This window comes from Bactrocera tryoni, chromosome 1 (genome assembly GCF_016617805.1).
Source record: "Bactrocera tryoni isolate S06 chromosome 1, CSIRO_BtryS06_freeze2, whole genome shotgun sequence".
Lineage (NCBI taxonomy): Eukaryota > Metazoa > Arthropoda > Insecta > Diptera > Tephritidae > Bactrocera > Bactrocera tryoni.
Window position 1 is genome coordinate 5,217,217 of NC_052499.1, and position 16,954 is coordinate 5,234,170.

Below are 16,954 nucleotides of genomic sequence, written 5' to 3' on the forward strand. Positions count from 1 at the left end.
GTCAAGTTTCCAACCACTATTTCACAAATCTTCAATCTTCTGGGCACACAAGTTCCTTGGCGCCCATTGCCACGCCCACAAAACACCATTAATCGTAAATCTATAAAGTGCCAAGTTAATAAACAAATCTGTAGTTTGATGCAGAGGATTTCAGTGGTGAAGAGCAGCTGTGGTTTGAAAAACTTAAAAAAATGGGCGTGTCCCCTCCCTTAACAGGTTTAATGTACATATCTCTCAAAACACTTAAGCTAAAGGAACCAAACTCGGCCATATTTAAAGAAGCTCATATCAAACTTGCAGAATGGGCATGGCACTGCCAATTTTTAGGTAAAAACCCATATTTCGGGATCTGCTCGACCCATTTCAGTTTGGTAAGTTTGGTAGATAATATTTCTCTGATATTTACACATTACCATGCGAAAATGTGGGCTGTGTCGAGTATATGGACCCCAGTTCCAATTGCGAAAAGTCCTGGCCTACAATAGTAAAATACATATCTTTGAATTTTTTTTATTTTTTATTCAACATAGGTCCATTTTCGGCACCATGTTTGTAGTACGATTTATCTTTTGCTTCCAAATGAGCCTCAGTTTCAGTGATCACTTCTTCTTTCGACAAAAATGTCTTTGCAGCGAGCATTATTCTGAGATCTCAGAACAGGAATTAGCCGCTGGTGGCCAGAGCTGGCTGCGAAAGCAATTCGAAACCCAATTCATGGATTTTTGCCATCGCTTCCACTGACTTGTGACCCTTTTTTTCAAATGCGGCTGTTTTTCGGCGAATTCGTCCTACAAACGATCCAATTATTCCATGCGCATTTCAAAATATAGACGACATTACCTTGTTATCCGATTCATTGTGTGCAGTCCACTCGGATGATTGTCGATTGAATTTCGCAGTGAAATTGTTTGTTTCATGCCATGTTTCATGCATTGTCACATATTAACGCAAAACCTCGGGTTGATTATGCTTGAAAATCTCCAAACTCTGCTCCGAATCATGAACTCGTTGTATTTTTTGATCTAAAGTGAGCTTGCGCGGCACCCACTTTCCACGGAGCTTTCTCATACCCAAAGTTTACAAAGAGATTTGAAAGAAGGGGGCTTCAAAAATTTCTCTTAAATCCTTTACCTTATCTCTAATGTTATAAGACGAAGATTTTTGCGCACTTCTCTGTTGCATCTGCTATGGAAGGCACTCATGAGCTCATGCCACAGATGCGTCTCATAATATTTTTCTATCTTTATCATTTTATCGTGAAGACCGTAACGTAACATGATGCTCCATTATGCGAGATAACATCTGACGCGCTCTCGAATTCTATTAACCACTAAAAAATCAGATTGCTTCCAAAGCGATTCACTTGGCGCTCTTACGCTCTTATCGCTCTTGCACGCCGGGCGCTGGGCTGGCGTCACTAGAGTGAAGAAAATTCAATTTTTCTCGAATGCTGCATTGAAAACGTGTGCCGCGCTGCATGCAACGTGCATTGTTATCGCAGCTGTTGTATTTTTTTATTTGCGCTTTGCGGCGCGTTGGCCAAGTGGCAAGTGGCAAGAAAGCATCCACAACACACTGCACAATGAAGGCGAGTAAAATGAAAGCCAAAGCCATCAACGGACACTTAAGACAAACAAAGCCATTGCTAATCTGTAAAACTGCAATTACAGCGAAATGTCGCTGGAAGCGGGCGGCCCTGCGGACCGTTGTGGGGCCCGGCTGGGCTAACGATTCCATGTGCAGCTGCGTTGTGTTTTGTTGGTTTAGCTAAAGTGGCGTTTCGTGCAGAAAACAGCCATTGCTTAACTGCTTGCAATACTTGCCACAAAAACAAAAACAAAAACAATAAAAATAAAAGCTACAATTCGGTTTTAGAACAAGCAAATACTACGCACACACAGACACTACCAACAACAACACGTTGCAGCAGCAATGCTTCCAACCTCTTGTGTGTTGCTTTCCCTTCTTTAGAAGCAAATAATACTTTCTGTAACTGCGTTTTTGTGCTACATAAATACTGCTAAAACAACAAAGTGTTCGTGTTTATAGAGCAACGCTTTCGAAACAACAAAAAGAACAATACGCCTAGCTCATACACATACCGAAAGTGTTGGCTGCCTTAGCTATGTACTGGTCTTTTCATTCGACATTCGCTTTGTGGCTTTTCTATGCAACGCAACCGGAAGAAAGTAGGAATGAAAGAGTAACCAGTGAGATTAGAGAGAGCGGAGAAGAGAATTCGTAAAAATACTAACCTTTTTGTTTGTTTTGTTAGCAGGAAAAGTAGCCGTATTAGATTCAGTAAATATTTTTTTCCTGTCATAGGAATACATCTCAAAGTCAGGTGCCGTTATTAGCCTGCCTGGGGAAATTATTATGCAGTTTCTGGCAACAAAAGATTTATACATACACAGAGCAAGAACTTGATGAGGGAAACTGTGTATTGGAGAGCCAAAAAAACACATTTGAAAGGAATGAATTCCATCCAATAGCTAGTGTGACTTAAGCTACTAGCATACTTTGCCTCTCGGAGTAATTGATTGAAATTTAATACTTCTTTAAAAAAACATTTTTCGTGGTATTTCCATTTCAAAAAAGACACGCATTTGAGTGGCTTTAAGCAGCATTCAGGGAAAGGCTGTGAAGCCCCAGTAAACTCGATTTAACCGCGTCCCTCTGTCCATCCGTCTGGTTTCATGTCCAGAATGTCGTTAGGAAGATTGTCAAACATTTGTTTTTGTTTTTGGCAAGGGTGCGTTTGACTACCTAAGCTGGGATCGAGTGGTGCAATGGCTGGAGGAGCTTGGCTGTCTTAATATTACTTTTTGGCAGAGTTACTTTTCGGACAGAAGGGCCTGTCTAGTCGGTATGACTGGAAGTGTGTGGATTGGAATGGTTCGTAGCTGCCCACAGGGTTTCATCTGTGGTCCATGTATTTAGAACCTTATGATGGAGTCTCTGCTTGGGCAGCTCGAGCCACTCTGTAAGTATTGTGCTTGCACGGGCGACCTCTTCTTCAGGTCGAAGGTCGCTCGGAGTCTGAGTTAGAGCGGGTGGCACGACAACTCTTAGAGATTGTAAATAATTGGGGTTTAGGTGTGGGGGTGGACATATCGATGGAAAAAATGATGATAATGTTGCTTGAGGACAGATTGTCGTCGGTTCGTCCAACGATTGTACAGGTGAACGGGGTCAGCATCAGGTATGTGACGCAAGTCAAATATATATCGCAGCTTGTTTGTGGTCTGTGGGAAGCAACCATCACAGTCTTGGGGTCCTAAAAACTCCTCTCAATTCATCGTTGCATGTCGCACTGTCTCAACGGATGCTATGCTTGTTCGGATATGTACACCCTATCTTGATCTGATTATTATACAGCGTGATGTTGCATTCAGAATAAGAAGAAGAGGCTTGAGTGTGTCATTGCTGCAGAATTACTGAATTTGCGATGATGATTTGGAGAGGGAGAGATATCTAGTGAGCAGAAACCTTCTAGATGATAGGGTCAGGTGTACCTGGCAAAACCGCTGGGACAACCTAAAGGTCGGGCAACTCATGAGTACAATCGGGACGTTGGGTTGTTGAGGGTAACCCAGACTTCAGATTTTGTTTGAGACTTCAGGTTTTATCTGAGTCTAAGTTTTCTGCTTCTGGGACATGGGCCTCTGATTGCATTTTCATCAAAGGCACCTATCTGATAGATCGGATTGTTTTTGTGGGCACGCGGACTGGGTGCATGTAATTGCAGATTGCCCGATGTACGCGGACATTAGGGATCTGCGTAGTATGGGAATTAGCTGAATTGATGGACATTTAGGTGTATGCGGTGTAATCTCCACTAGTCGGAATGCCAATAGTTTGGACCGTTTGCGAGTGAAGGCGTATAACTCATATTTAGCGTTAGCTTCTTCTGTGAATGGTGTGGCGTCCAACCGCGGGTCACCCGTGGAGAGCAGTATGGAAGCTCAACTGGTAGTAGTTTCCACTAAGAGGTCTGACCGGAGACTTCATTCTGGTACCACGGGAAGCAGAAACCTTTGCAGTTTGCTCCAACCTGCTTATGCGGACTGGCCCGTCGAGGAGTATAGTGGTGGTTGTGATTAAAACCCAAATGCGGCAAGAACTCACACTTTGTCAGTTGAATGTAGAGTTGCAATGCAATCGGATATTGGACGCAAAGTACGGCAGAAGTTTTAGGAGGACCTCGAACCCTACCAAGATGGTTAGTGTGTCCATTCCACACCGCCAATTGGTACTGAAAATGCCTGTGCTTTTGAGCGCCGTGGGGTAAGGCTCTCTTCAGCAGGTACCCACGTCAAATACGCCGGACGTTGTCCATCCGTCTGTATTTTTACGAATTATTCCTTCAGTTTTTGAAATATCGGTCTGAACATTTTCACCTGTTCTTCACTCACCAAGAAGTTTTTTTTCCAAAATTTCATTAAAGTTTCCTCATTTCCTAAAACCATCCAATCTAAATTTTAGTAGTATTTTAAGGCTCTCCTTTAATCACAAAAATATGTTAAATACTGCTAATTTGAAAACTCTGTACAAAGCGTGAGAAATTGCAAAACTTCGCTCGCGTTAAAAGCAAAATAAAGAGTTTCATGATACTGCCACAATGAAGGCGTCATTGGCCAAGCTGAAAAGTATTTTGCATTTATTTTAATGCACACTTTTAGGCGTAAAAGCATGCGATTATATCACACTTCACACGTTGCATGCCACATACCACGTGCCACAAAGCTGCAGGTGTTATTCATCATTAGTCAAATATGCGCATATGTGTGTGTGTCTGCATGTGCGGATGCTCCTGCATGCAGGCCGTCGCTTCCGCATTGATGTAAATAGTTTTTTGCCGCCTAGAAGTATGCTACAAAGCATGCCCGTGACGCGTACTTGCTATTATTTCAACTTTTTGCACTTGTTGTGCCCGCTTCGTTTGTTGCCCATTCGAAGCCGGCAGATATACATACATACTATAAGTGCCCATGTGTGTACGCGCTTTTGTCGCTTTTCGTGTGGCAGCAATTTTTACGGTTTGCCGCCTACCTTTATTTTTCGCCAGCTTTTCCTGCCACATGCCACATGCCATATGCCGCATGTGCGCATATTTGGCAAGCGAATGCCTTTGTATGGCCGCACTGCATTGTAACTGTGCTGGCGTTAGTCTCCATTTTGTTTATTCACACACTTCCGCTGTGTCAGCCTGCTGTCCCCGCTTTTGGCTCTGACTGGGCTCTGCTCCTTTCGGGGCTTTATGGTAATCATTTCTATTTTTACGAAAAGTTAACTAATATGTGCACATCCCTTAGGGGCACAAGAGTAATATTTTTAATTTTCTATTTAGCATATTCATAGCTCATGGTTTGCCAGCAGACATGGGTGCTGGCGCACGAGTCCTTGGCTGGTTCAGTGTGTGTAAGTGTAAAAGTGCTTTCGGTGCAAATGAATTAATTACCGTTAGAGGCTGCTTTTACTCGGCAACTAACCGAAACTTTTTATACATTTTGTTGCGATTTTTGTACTTTTGGTTCGGGTCATTGCACGCAGAGAGTTAAATTGAAACAAAAACAAGAAAAATCTGTATCTTTGTATGGCAGCTATATTCTATAGCAGTTCGATCTCAACAATACCTTCAGGTATAATAGTGTAGGCTAGGGCCGAATTTTCCGAAAATATCTTGTGATATGAAAAGTTTTTCATGCATAAACATGATTTTAATCGGTCTGTTGGTATGGTAGCTATATGCCACCCCTCGAGACCTAGGTATAAAATAGTAATGAAAAAATTCGGCGATAGAACAAAGCCACCTGACTTAACCGCTGCCAAAATGGATCAGTTCGAAAACGCACTCTTCATCACACACGAAAAAAGAGCTAGTGATCCAGCGCATACTCTAAGATTTCCGTAAATCCCCCGGCTTACCCTCGATGAGATACAACTACCCCCTCAAGGCCAAAAAATCACCCGGCACAGACGGGGTCCCAGCAGAAATCCTGAAAAACAAGCTGCAGAACGACCGGCATGACTACTGGATCTGTACAATACTTGCCTCGAAACCGGAATATTCCCTGAACCCTGGAAAAAGCAACGGCTAGTGCTAATCAGTAAGGGAAAAAGAGATCCCAACTAGCCATCAGCATACCGTACCACTGGAAGTGCCAGACGAATCGTACTTAATTGGCTACGCGGACGACATTACAGCAGTAATTATAGCAAAAGACATAGAAGGAGCTCGAATAAAGCTTAATAAGCTGATACGGTCGCAAGAATAGCTCGACTCACACAACCTCAGGTCTGCTACAGAAAAAAAAGAGCTACTAGTACACATACCCTCTAAATTAGTATGCAAACGACTACGGATATTCTTAAGATTCAAAAAGCAGTAAACTACCTAGGCGCAAAACTGGACTCCAGACTAATATTCTGCGTATAAATCCAGCACGCCATAGGAAAGGTACTGAAAATCAACTCCCAACATAGCAAACTCATGATCCCAGCCAAGAAAAGAGGAAGCCACTGCAACAGAAGACGCTGGCGATGAAAAATTCCTTAGTCTTATTTATAACAAATAGAGCTCTACAAAATATATAGACCGTGCAGTCTTCGCAACAAAATACTCAATCACTTTGCATTTCCCTTTTCAACTTAATAATCCTTCCGATGCGACAAACGTTGCTACACTAACCACCTTAGTAAACAAGAAAGTTCATGGGTACATTTTGCTCGCAGACCGCCTACAGCCGTGTGTGGCGTGTGCTACATTTTTAACTAAAAAACAACAAAAACTAGTTACAATTATAATTATCGTTAGTAATTATGACTTTGTATTTCATGTTTATTTTCATCGAAACAGTGGAAACACATTATTACCAATAAATGCGCGGTAAGCTCCGGTTAGTAGCATATCTTTAGGAGCGTAAAGCGCAAAGTGCCGCCTTGGTATATGCTAACTCCGCATATCCGCATTTATCTAATTATCTGCAGGTCATTACCATGCATTCGCATATTTAATAGCAAAAGTTGGACGTTCTACGGCACATTACACAAGCAAAGCAAAAAGTATGAACACTTCGGAATGAAATAATGAATCATAGAATATTCACACATTTTTACGTCGCTTAAGGCGACGATAATGTGAAGAACGTTTCGCTTTTAGAAAGTGCCATAAATTTATAATTGGTTTTATATAGTTAAAATCGTAGTCGTTCATTATGCGCTTTCCCCAGAACTTCATTAATTTTTGCATATTTACAAGCTTTAACTATAAAGTATGAAATTCAAAGACATATATTTTACTTTCTATTTTTAGGACATTTATAGGCACTATCTGAGCCAGAGAACAACAACAACAACCACGAAAACAAAACTGCCAATTTTGCAAACCAACAACCAACCAAAAAGCTGGAATCAATGCATTTTAAGATACCCCAACATATTTGCTGTCCAAATCAGACTTGCAATCAACCGCCAAGCATAACAACTACACAAAAATGCAACTCAGCGTTAGGCTAAAATTCAACACACCGCATAGATAGAAAAAGCTTAAGCGTCACAACAACATTAGAATAGCCAAAAATAACGAACTAAAGTAGATAAACTCTCAAAATGCTTCAAGACAAGTGCGCGACACATGCGATTGAAGCGCGCTTGATTGCAGTGAAACGCAAAAATACTACGACAACACACGCACGGATTAACGAAAATATTAGCAAATGCCGAGCAATGGACAACAATGTAAAGAGAACACCCAGCCAGCCGTTCAGCAAAGCCGTTAAAGCCACTTGTCATTTAACGAACTTCAGCCAGCTTTCTCCGTATTCGATGCTGTCAGTAGTCGCGAGTGTGCTGGTGGCGAGTGTGTTGATGCCGCATTTTACTGGGGCCTCCACACTGGAGATCTATAAGAATGCGCGACTCGGCCATCGCATTGTACAGACCCGTTATGGGCGTCTACATGGTCTGATTTTGCCGTTGGACAATTTTCGCTTTCTGCGCTCGGTGGAGGTGTTTCTCGGCGTGCCATATGCGACGCCACCGACCAAACAGAACCGGTGAGTTGGCCACTAGTAAATAAAAATTTCGAATATTTGATAACTTTTAGCAAATCAAATTCTACATATATACTATATGTGTACTCGTGCTTTCCGGCATAGTTTTTTTATTATTTTTTGAGGATCACATCGTTTGCCCTTTCCCTCGTTGTTCGTAGTTAACACGACTTTAATTTTGAAGTAGTTGACTGCTAGTACTCATTCTTACAATAAAAATTTACTACTGAAAACTCAGGTTAGGTTAGGTGTAGTCATTTCACGTTCCGGTAATATAATGTTAGAGTTGCAACACGCACCGTGAACCCAAAAAAAGGCCTCATGGACTGTGTTCCCATCGGCGAATTGCTGCTAAATCGCAAAAAATTTATAAATTTCTGAAGCGGATGGTTACTGGTGACCAAAAGTAGGTTACTTATGATAAAGACAAGCCAAAATGGACGTGATCAAACTACAGTGAGAAGGTACAAACAGTGTCAAAACCAAGTTTGAAGTTCAGGAAGGGTTTGCTACAGTTTTTATTGGATTACAAAGAAACTATCTACAATGAGCTTCTCCCCTACGACCGAACTCTTAAATTGGATCTATACTGTCTACAATTGGACCCAGCTGAAATAAGCAGTTGCCCAGAAGTGGCCAGCTTTGGCCGATTGGAGCGGAATTGCGTTCATACAGTACGTTTAATCTTTTGCATACACCTCATAATTTGGATCTGACATCAAGGAATTACTACCTGTTCCTTTCTTTGGCGAATAATTTTGCTGGTGAAACAATCGCTTCAAGAGAAGCTTGAGATAATCGACTGTCTCTATTGTTTTGCTATTAAGGATGAGCGTTCTGTTAGGCTGTCATTGTGGAATTACCAACAATTTATAGAACAAAATGGAACATACTTCACCTAAATCAGATAATTCTAACTATACTAGATAAAAGCTTAAATTTTATGCAAATATTATGGATTTATTTTTGATTGATCCAAAATCGATGGATCTCATTTGGATAGATATTCGTCCTTTGTGTAACCCGTAAACTGCGAAAAGTGGATCCACAGATTCTTATAAATCGACGAAGCGTTCTGAGCTTACCACTTGTTTAGGTTCAAACAAGGTATTTTTATTCTCAGTCACACAAAAACATCAGAGAAGGAAGTGAAAAGATAATACCACTTCGTCTTCCTCCGTACAGCTTTGTCAAAGAGAATATTTAGCCGGATCGTGTGTCACACATGTTGGGTTGGTTGCTGAGCAATATGATATGGGACTCGCTTCCATTCAGATGAGATTGGGGATGAATTTAGAGCTCACATTCAGCGAGTGCACAACCTTAATAGCAGCCAAATCTACTCGAAAAACGCTACAGTGGCCTTATAGTCTAAAACCAGACTGAAACCAGAGTTGGCGGTGATCTCCCTGTAAAAACCTCCACCTCCTACTCTCCCTCTTAAATTCGATTCATCTGTGAAATTGAAGTAGTGGGAGATTCACTAAGTTTAATAGCAGTCTTCACCACCAAGCACCTAGTAACTATGCCTACAAAAGCAAAGTGTAGAATGACATTGAGTGTCCCTTTTAAGGTTGTCTTAAGTGCAGCACAGACACCGATGAGGATCGTTCTTTGAACACGCTCCAGCTAATTTGCTAATGCGGCTTTTTCGAGCGTCTTCCAACAGATAATGACCACATAAAACGTTATAGACTTAACCACGGTTTAATAGGGCCAGAACACCACTTTTGGTGAGAGGATCCATCTATTCCAACATATCTTCTTCTAGAACAACTGATGCTTTCCTCACTCTCTCCGCAATGTTTAGCTTCCATGAGAGCTTGCTTTCAAGAATAAGCCCTAACTACTTCACCCTGACCACCGGTTGCAGAATATATTCTCCCAACGAGACAAGAGTCATCTCAGGGATTTTGTATTTTCTAGTAAATAAAATTAGCTCATTTTTATTTGAATTTATGGCTAATTCATTTCCCACTTGGTAACCGCATTTATATAATAAGTCCAATAAAAAATTGTGAAATACTTTCATCATAAAATTGCGAAATATTTTAGAGTCAACGTTGCCATTGTTATTGAAACTCAGCACCAATTTTATCAGATCAGAAATATTTTAAAGCATCTTTTTCCGCGTTTTCAGCATCAATATGAGTATGTGTGAGTGTGAGCCAGTCAACAATCCATCAAATTTTACGAGCTCTTTGTTTTTTTTATTTTCTTGATATGTATCGTCTGCATTAATCTCCTGCGGCGCAATGGAATTTAATATAACTTTATGAAAACAACATTCTCTCACACCGCAAATGCGCTCCCAAAAGCGCACTCCCGCAAGCAGGAAGCGTCAACTCAGTGGGCTTCCCGTGTGGCATGCGTAAAATAACACGATAAAGCCTGCTTTCCGCGTCCATATTAACCGATTTTATGGCAGCTCATTTGCATGTTAAAGACGCATAAGGAAATTTCATACACATTCATTGAATTAGTATGCCGTTACCATTTTAAGCACTTTCGCGAAATCTTCATTATGCCACGGCGTTTAATGAGCGCGCTGCCATTTGATCACTGGCGAAATTTTGCCACACAGTCAGAGCGTTCGCAGCCACGACCCACAGAGAGGGCAGAGAAATCCGTTGCGAAATTAATGGCGCGCATTGCTGTTGTTGCAGTTTTTATGTTGCCACAGAATACCTTTAAAAGCATTGCGCTAGCTCTGCGTAGAAGTGGTCAACTTTCTGCGATTTTCTACGAATAGTTGCGGCGACCGCATTTAATTTGCTTTATAACGCAAGCATAATGACAACAATAACAGCAAAATGTTGCATGCAGACGTGCGCGCTCGAGAGGGTGGGCCAATGCAGCAACTGAGTGGCGTGAAGCGTGTTTGAATGCACAATATAAGCCGCGCTTGCTGTCATTGTTGCTTTGTGTTTGTTACAATTGTGCAATAACATTTGAGTGATAATTTCATAATGAAAGGCATTAAAATAAACTGTGGCCACACCCAAAGCGCGAAGAGTTGGTTTGCGAATCTTTGATAAGTGCGGATGCACAAGAAAATGGCGCATCTTACAGAGGCACAAAAGAAACAAAGAGCTGGGTGTTTTTGCGAAATGCTGCTTATGGGATGGCTGTAAGTATCTAAAAAAGAAGGAAAAAAGGTACTAATACCCTTCACATCTGAATTTTTCATGGCAAAAAAGGGTGTAAATGAACCATCTTTTTATTTTAAGCGATCAGTTTGTATGACAGCTACTTGCATTAGTGTGCGATCTAAAACATTTCTTCAAATATTGTAGCTGTGTCTGAGAAAATAGTCCAAACCAAATTTAGTGAAGCTATCTCATCAAATGAAATCGTTTTTGATACAAGCATTTGATTTCGATCGTTTAGTTTATTTGGCAGCCATATGCTATAGTGGTGCGATCTGAACAATATTTTGGAAGATTGTACCATTGCCTTAAAAAATAATATGCCTAAAATTTCGTGAAGATATCTTTTCAAATGAAAGATTTTTCCTTACAAGAACTTAAGTTTATTGACGCAGTTTGTATGGCAGCTATATGTATATAGTGAACCGATCGGAACAATTCCTTGAAATATTGTACCGTTGCCTCGAAAAACAATATGCCTACAATTTCGTGAAGTTATCTTGTCAAATAAAAGACTTTCCATACAAGAGCTCACCTTTATTGAGGCAGTTTGTATGGCAGCTATATGCTATAGTGGTCTGATATCGTTGGTTTCACAAAACAAGCAGCTTCTTGGGTAGAAAAGCACGTGCGCAAAATTTCAGTTCGATGTCTTAAAAACTGTGGGGCTGGGCACGTATATACAAACGATCAGACAGACATAGCTAATACTGCTCAGCTCAGCACGCTAATCATATATATACATATATACCCTAGTCAGGATATAAAAATGGACACTTATGTATATAAGAGTCTATTTGTCTATTATTCGCTCACTTGCCACAGAGTAATACTGAGGTGGGTTGAAAGAGAAAACCCCGCAGTTAAGCAAGAATAGAACAAAAGACTACCAAATGACATTGCAATTTGTGGAAATGACAAAAGTTTTGCAAACTACCAAATTCGCAGCGAATTTTATGCGAAAACAATCGTTAGTGGACGGGCAGGCCACTATGCCACACCAAGTCACAAGCAGACCATCAATACTTGCACCCTCTGCATCGTCTCTTTTCCTTTTTATATTTCCCGCTGGTAATAAAAATAACGGCGAATTGGCCTTCCATCCGCCTGCTGCCGCAATCAAAACAAATTAAATTAATTGAAGCGCTTTGACAGCTTGTTTGCCTAAAAGTTTGCCACAATTTTTACTCGCTTTTACGTGCAAGAACCGACTTCTATGTCAATAAGCAAGCACAATTAACTTCCAGCTCACCCAGCGCCCTGTAAGCGACTTACTGCTGGCTTAGCAATGTTTTCGCTTCATTTCAGCTTTCGACGCTCCGCACTTTTATTGCAGTTGTGAAACAGAAACAGCTGTTGTTATGCCGTTATTTGCTGTGCTGTTAAATTATGAACACAGTGAACAGTGAGAAAACGCGCCAAGAGTTCGCCATAAACAAATACAGACACACAAGGGAACATGAGAAAAAACTGCAGAGCGGAAATTGAAGAAGCACCTAGCGCGAAGGACAAAAAGCGTAGTGACAACGTGCTATGTATGTATGTAATGCAGAAGCTTAGCCCACGGTAAGCAAATGTGATTGCAACAACAGAAGTAATACGAGTTGAGTTATAATCCAAAGCATACAATAAGGCGCACACACACCAATGAACTGGATGGAGTGAGAGCAAGAGCGCATGAGACACAATAAAAATTTAAAAAGCTGCTGTAACATCATCACATGCAATTGCGCTGAAACTTTTTTCTCATTTCTCATGTTGTAAGCAGATCAACGGCCAGTGGTTGTCATGGTGACCGCGTGGCACGCCTCAGGCAAACGCCCCAACACATAATGCGCAAAGTGGATGATGATGATGGCATTACGTCAGAATATAAAATGTGTATTGGCGGCTGAGTGGCTTGCCTGAATAATAGAAGACTGATTTCCACTTCATCGGATCAGCGCACGCCAACGGTGGGCTCAAGTAGCCCCTTTGGAGGAGCTTAACCGCCAGTGCTTGTGCGAATTTGATAGAGCAGAGGTGGTGGAGGCAAAAGCACTAGTGCGGTGTGCGCACCGAGGAATTTGAGTGAAATTACCAGCTGGTTTGTTGTTAGGATGGAAGCCCCAATTCAATTTGTTTGTATGCACGTGTGTATGGTCTCGCATTACTTAAAACTCTCAACTGAAATTACTTGAGGGCACCGATAATTCAGCCGGTTCGCTCCAGTTTGACCCTAAGGCGATTAAAAACCCTGAAAGTTGTTAATAATATGCTTAATAATTGAAAAGAAATAATTTCGGTGTAGACGACAAAGTTTGAAAACCAACACAAAAGTTGTGTAGATAACAGAATTTATTCATCCTTACAAGCGAACATCAAAACTGAAAGTCTTTAACTTATACAAGTGAATTCCTAAGCACATATTGTTATAAATATATATATGAAAGACCAACTTTGAACTCAAGCAAGAAAATATCAGTATCAGATTCCAAGTGTAGCCAAGTGCTTCTCCACCAGGTCTTTCTAACGGTATACAGGTCCTCCTCTTCCTCTGCTTCCCCCGTGGGTACTGTGCCGAATACTTTCAGAGCTGGAGCGTTTTCATCCATCGGACGACATGACCTATTCGCAAGACTTATTCTGAGTTGGATTTCAACATGGTACCTTCTCTGTTTTGTTCTGCAGCTCGCATAATTTTCTCCAAGAATAGATTGAAGAAGTCACATGAAAGTGAATCGCCTTGTCTGAAATCTCGTTTGGTATCGAACGGCTCGGAGAAGTCCTTCACGATCTTGACGGAGCTTTTAATGTTGCTCAAGCTGACGTTGAACAGCCGTATTTGTTTTGTGGTAATACCAAATTTAGACATAACGACATACATAAAGGCAGCTCCTTTTCGCGCTGTCAAAAGCAGCAATGAAAATGACGAAGAGGTGGTGTGTATCGATCATATTTTCAAGGGTCTTTTCCGAGATTTGGCGCATGGGTTTTATCTGATCAGTTGTTGATTTTCCAGGCCTAAAGCCACACTGATAGGGTTCAATCGGTTTGTTGACGGTGGGCTTTAATCTTTCACACAGTACAATCGATAGAACATTATTTGCGATGTTGAGGAGGCTTACCCCAGGTAGTTGGCGCAGATTGTGGGGTTTCCCGTTTTGTGGATTGGGCAGAGCACACTTAAATTGCAATCGTCAGGCATGCTTTCGTCCGACCATATTCTACAAAGAAGCTGATGCCTGCTCCTTATCAGTTCTTCGCCGCCGTGTTTGAATGCATCGGCTTCCGTTATATGACGAGTAGGACGAATAATTTTCTGATTTCTGAGAAATTTGGTTTATTTGCCTTAAGTGGTTCGAAATCTTATTATAGTTACAATTAATAGATTTTTTAGGCGTGGCAATGGTTCGATTTCGCCCATCTGCCATACCAATCCCCTTTGGATGCCTAGGAACACGTGTATTAAAATAATTCAAAAGAATATCTCAATTTTTATTGAAGTTACCATTTTCATCAACGGTCAGAGGGACGAACAGGCAGACAGTCACTCGATATTCAACTTGTCTCCTCTTCCTGATCTTTTACGAATACCATTTATAACCACATAGCTCTTAAATTTGAGGCCACTGACTCCAAATTTCGGCAGTAAATTTTAATAATTTCGACTAGTTATTGGACCATATGCCTTTTCACAATGAAATGATAAAGCTTAGTAAAGAGAAATGTCCATAAAGCGAGAAAAAATATGGCGTCGTTTACTGTCCTTATCGGTCTACTTTTATAGCGTCTCCATTGAAAAACCCGTTAAAACCATATATCTATCTTCATAAGTTTTGGGTGATACATAACAACCGTAAGTTTTTGATATTGCTTTGGAATGTTAGTTATTTTTGCGGTTTGGAAAGTATGCTTCCCCAATCTTCAGCACTAATCTAGAGCCAAGCAAATAACACTGGATCAGCTGCCAGGAAGCCTATAGATAAAAATGAGACTGAGAAAAAGTCAATAGAGAAAAACTCTTCATCCGACTTTGAGCTTAACAACTCCTATTTGTGATGAAGTATTTTCGATTGGATGGCTTCTAGAAAGCGAGAGTAAAAGTAAGACGTCCAGTCATCGAAAGAGAGTATGTAGTAGATAAGGCCTACAAACTTTCCAATCTGCTGCAGGCAATTTTCTGTTGCTTTAAACGTTTCTGACAGCTCTCAATACGGTACCTTCTACTAGGAAGATCTACAGAGGTCAACACATTTTGGGACAGGAATAAAAACATCTTTAAACTCGCGTTGCTCCGACCCAACTCCACCCTTAATTAGGTGCGGCAAGAATGCGACAAACGCCTTTATGCTTTAATGGCTTCAGAGTAATGGAAAACTTTTCAATGTTATTGAATAATGTGCAATGAAATACAACTGCAATAACAAAAACGCAAAAAGAAGCACCATCCACTCGTCGTTCAACTATGCAAATCAAGCGGTAAATTGCTTAATAAAATTTGATGGCGAAACTTTCGGCCAACAGATGTAAAATACAATAATAAAAGTAATAAAAGTGACAAAAATTAAAAATGAAAATAAAAACGAAGAACTAAAAAACAAAATAACCAAAACTGGAAGTAAAAATAAGGAAAAATACGCGAAGGCCTCTTCGGTTTATGTAAAACAAAGTGTTGGAAATTGAAGGGCTCATTTCTCAGCTAATGAATTCAATTGATTTCCACTCCATCATTGGCAGATTAGTACTGCAACTAGGCAGGTGTGCATGTGTGTGCGCGAAAGAAAAGGTTCTGCTACTTAACACCAAATCCGGTGATCAATCGCCGTAATCTATTTTCCTTTCAGCCTCAAAACATGTTTTCCAATTCTAATGCGCTTTCTATGCCTTTTCTCTTTCGTTGTTGCACAGGTTTAGTCCGACACGTGCGCCCGCACCATGGGACGGCATACGCATTTCGGACAAATACAGTCCGGTTTGTCCGCAACGCTTGCCGAATATACAAAACGAGACGGCGGCGTTGGAGAAAATGCCCAAAGGACGACTGGAGTATCTGAAAAGGTTGCTGCCGTATTTGGAAAATCAATCAGAAGACTGCCTCTACTTGAATATATTCTCGCCAAATAATGGTAAGTCACCGGCAGTGCGACGTGGCAAGCTACATACCCCTGAGCTAAGTGGCTGTGCGATTGTTGGACGGTTGTTGGCTGGAAAACGTTAGCTGCAAAACTTTTCTCTGTACAGAAAAAAAAGAAATACAACTTTTTATAATGTATTGCGTCAAACAAATATCTTGAGGTAATGGACTTTACGGCTCATTCAATTCGAAGGGATTATTTCGATTGTTGTCCCCTGATTGATGAAAATTAAATTAATTACGGCCGCGCTGGTGTGGCATATACGAATATAGATTGGTGGGAGTAAAGCCGCCGGATTAATGTGTGATGCCAGAAATGTGCGTGGGTATTCCTTTGATATTTTACTTTTTGCTAATTCCGCAGCCCCGTTTAGTTGCAGGTGAAACTGAATTAGTTGGGGCTTTTGATATTCAATAAAAGTGTGCAAACAAAATCGCAAGAAAGTAGGAACATTTTCAAAACTGTAGGACCCAGCCATACAATAAAAGACTTATGACCCAATAAATGGCAGCTTCAATGTAAGGACTGTCCCGTAAAAAATTGACCCTTCGTTTTTCATTAATAACAAGAAAAGCAAAGAATTTTTTCAAAGTCTTGTTTTATTTCTTATTAATGAGTACTATAGAGATTACAA

General features: G+C 40.8%; 1 protein-coding gene across 1 annotated transcript in view; it reads left to right on the top strand.

The window, feature by feature from the left end:
• Positions 1 to 16,954, top strand: part of LOC120773428 (neuroligin 4-like) — a 141,087-nt gene that overhangs the window by 20,117 nt on the left and 104,016 nt on the right. The window contains exons 2-3 of the mRNA XM_040102312.1: positions 7,316 to 8,057; positions 16,094 to 16,311. Coding sequence (XP_039958246.1) covers positions 7,612 to 8,057; positions 16,094 to 16,311 — 664 coding nt within the window. The 5' untranslated portion in view covers positions 7,316 to 7,611. The remainder of the gene's footprint in view (positions 1 to 7,315; positions 8,058 to 16,093; positions 16,312 to 16,954) is intronic.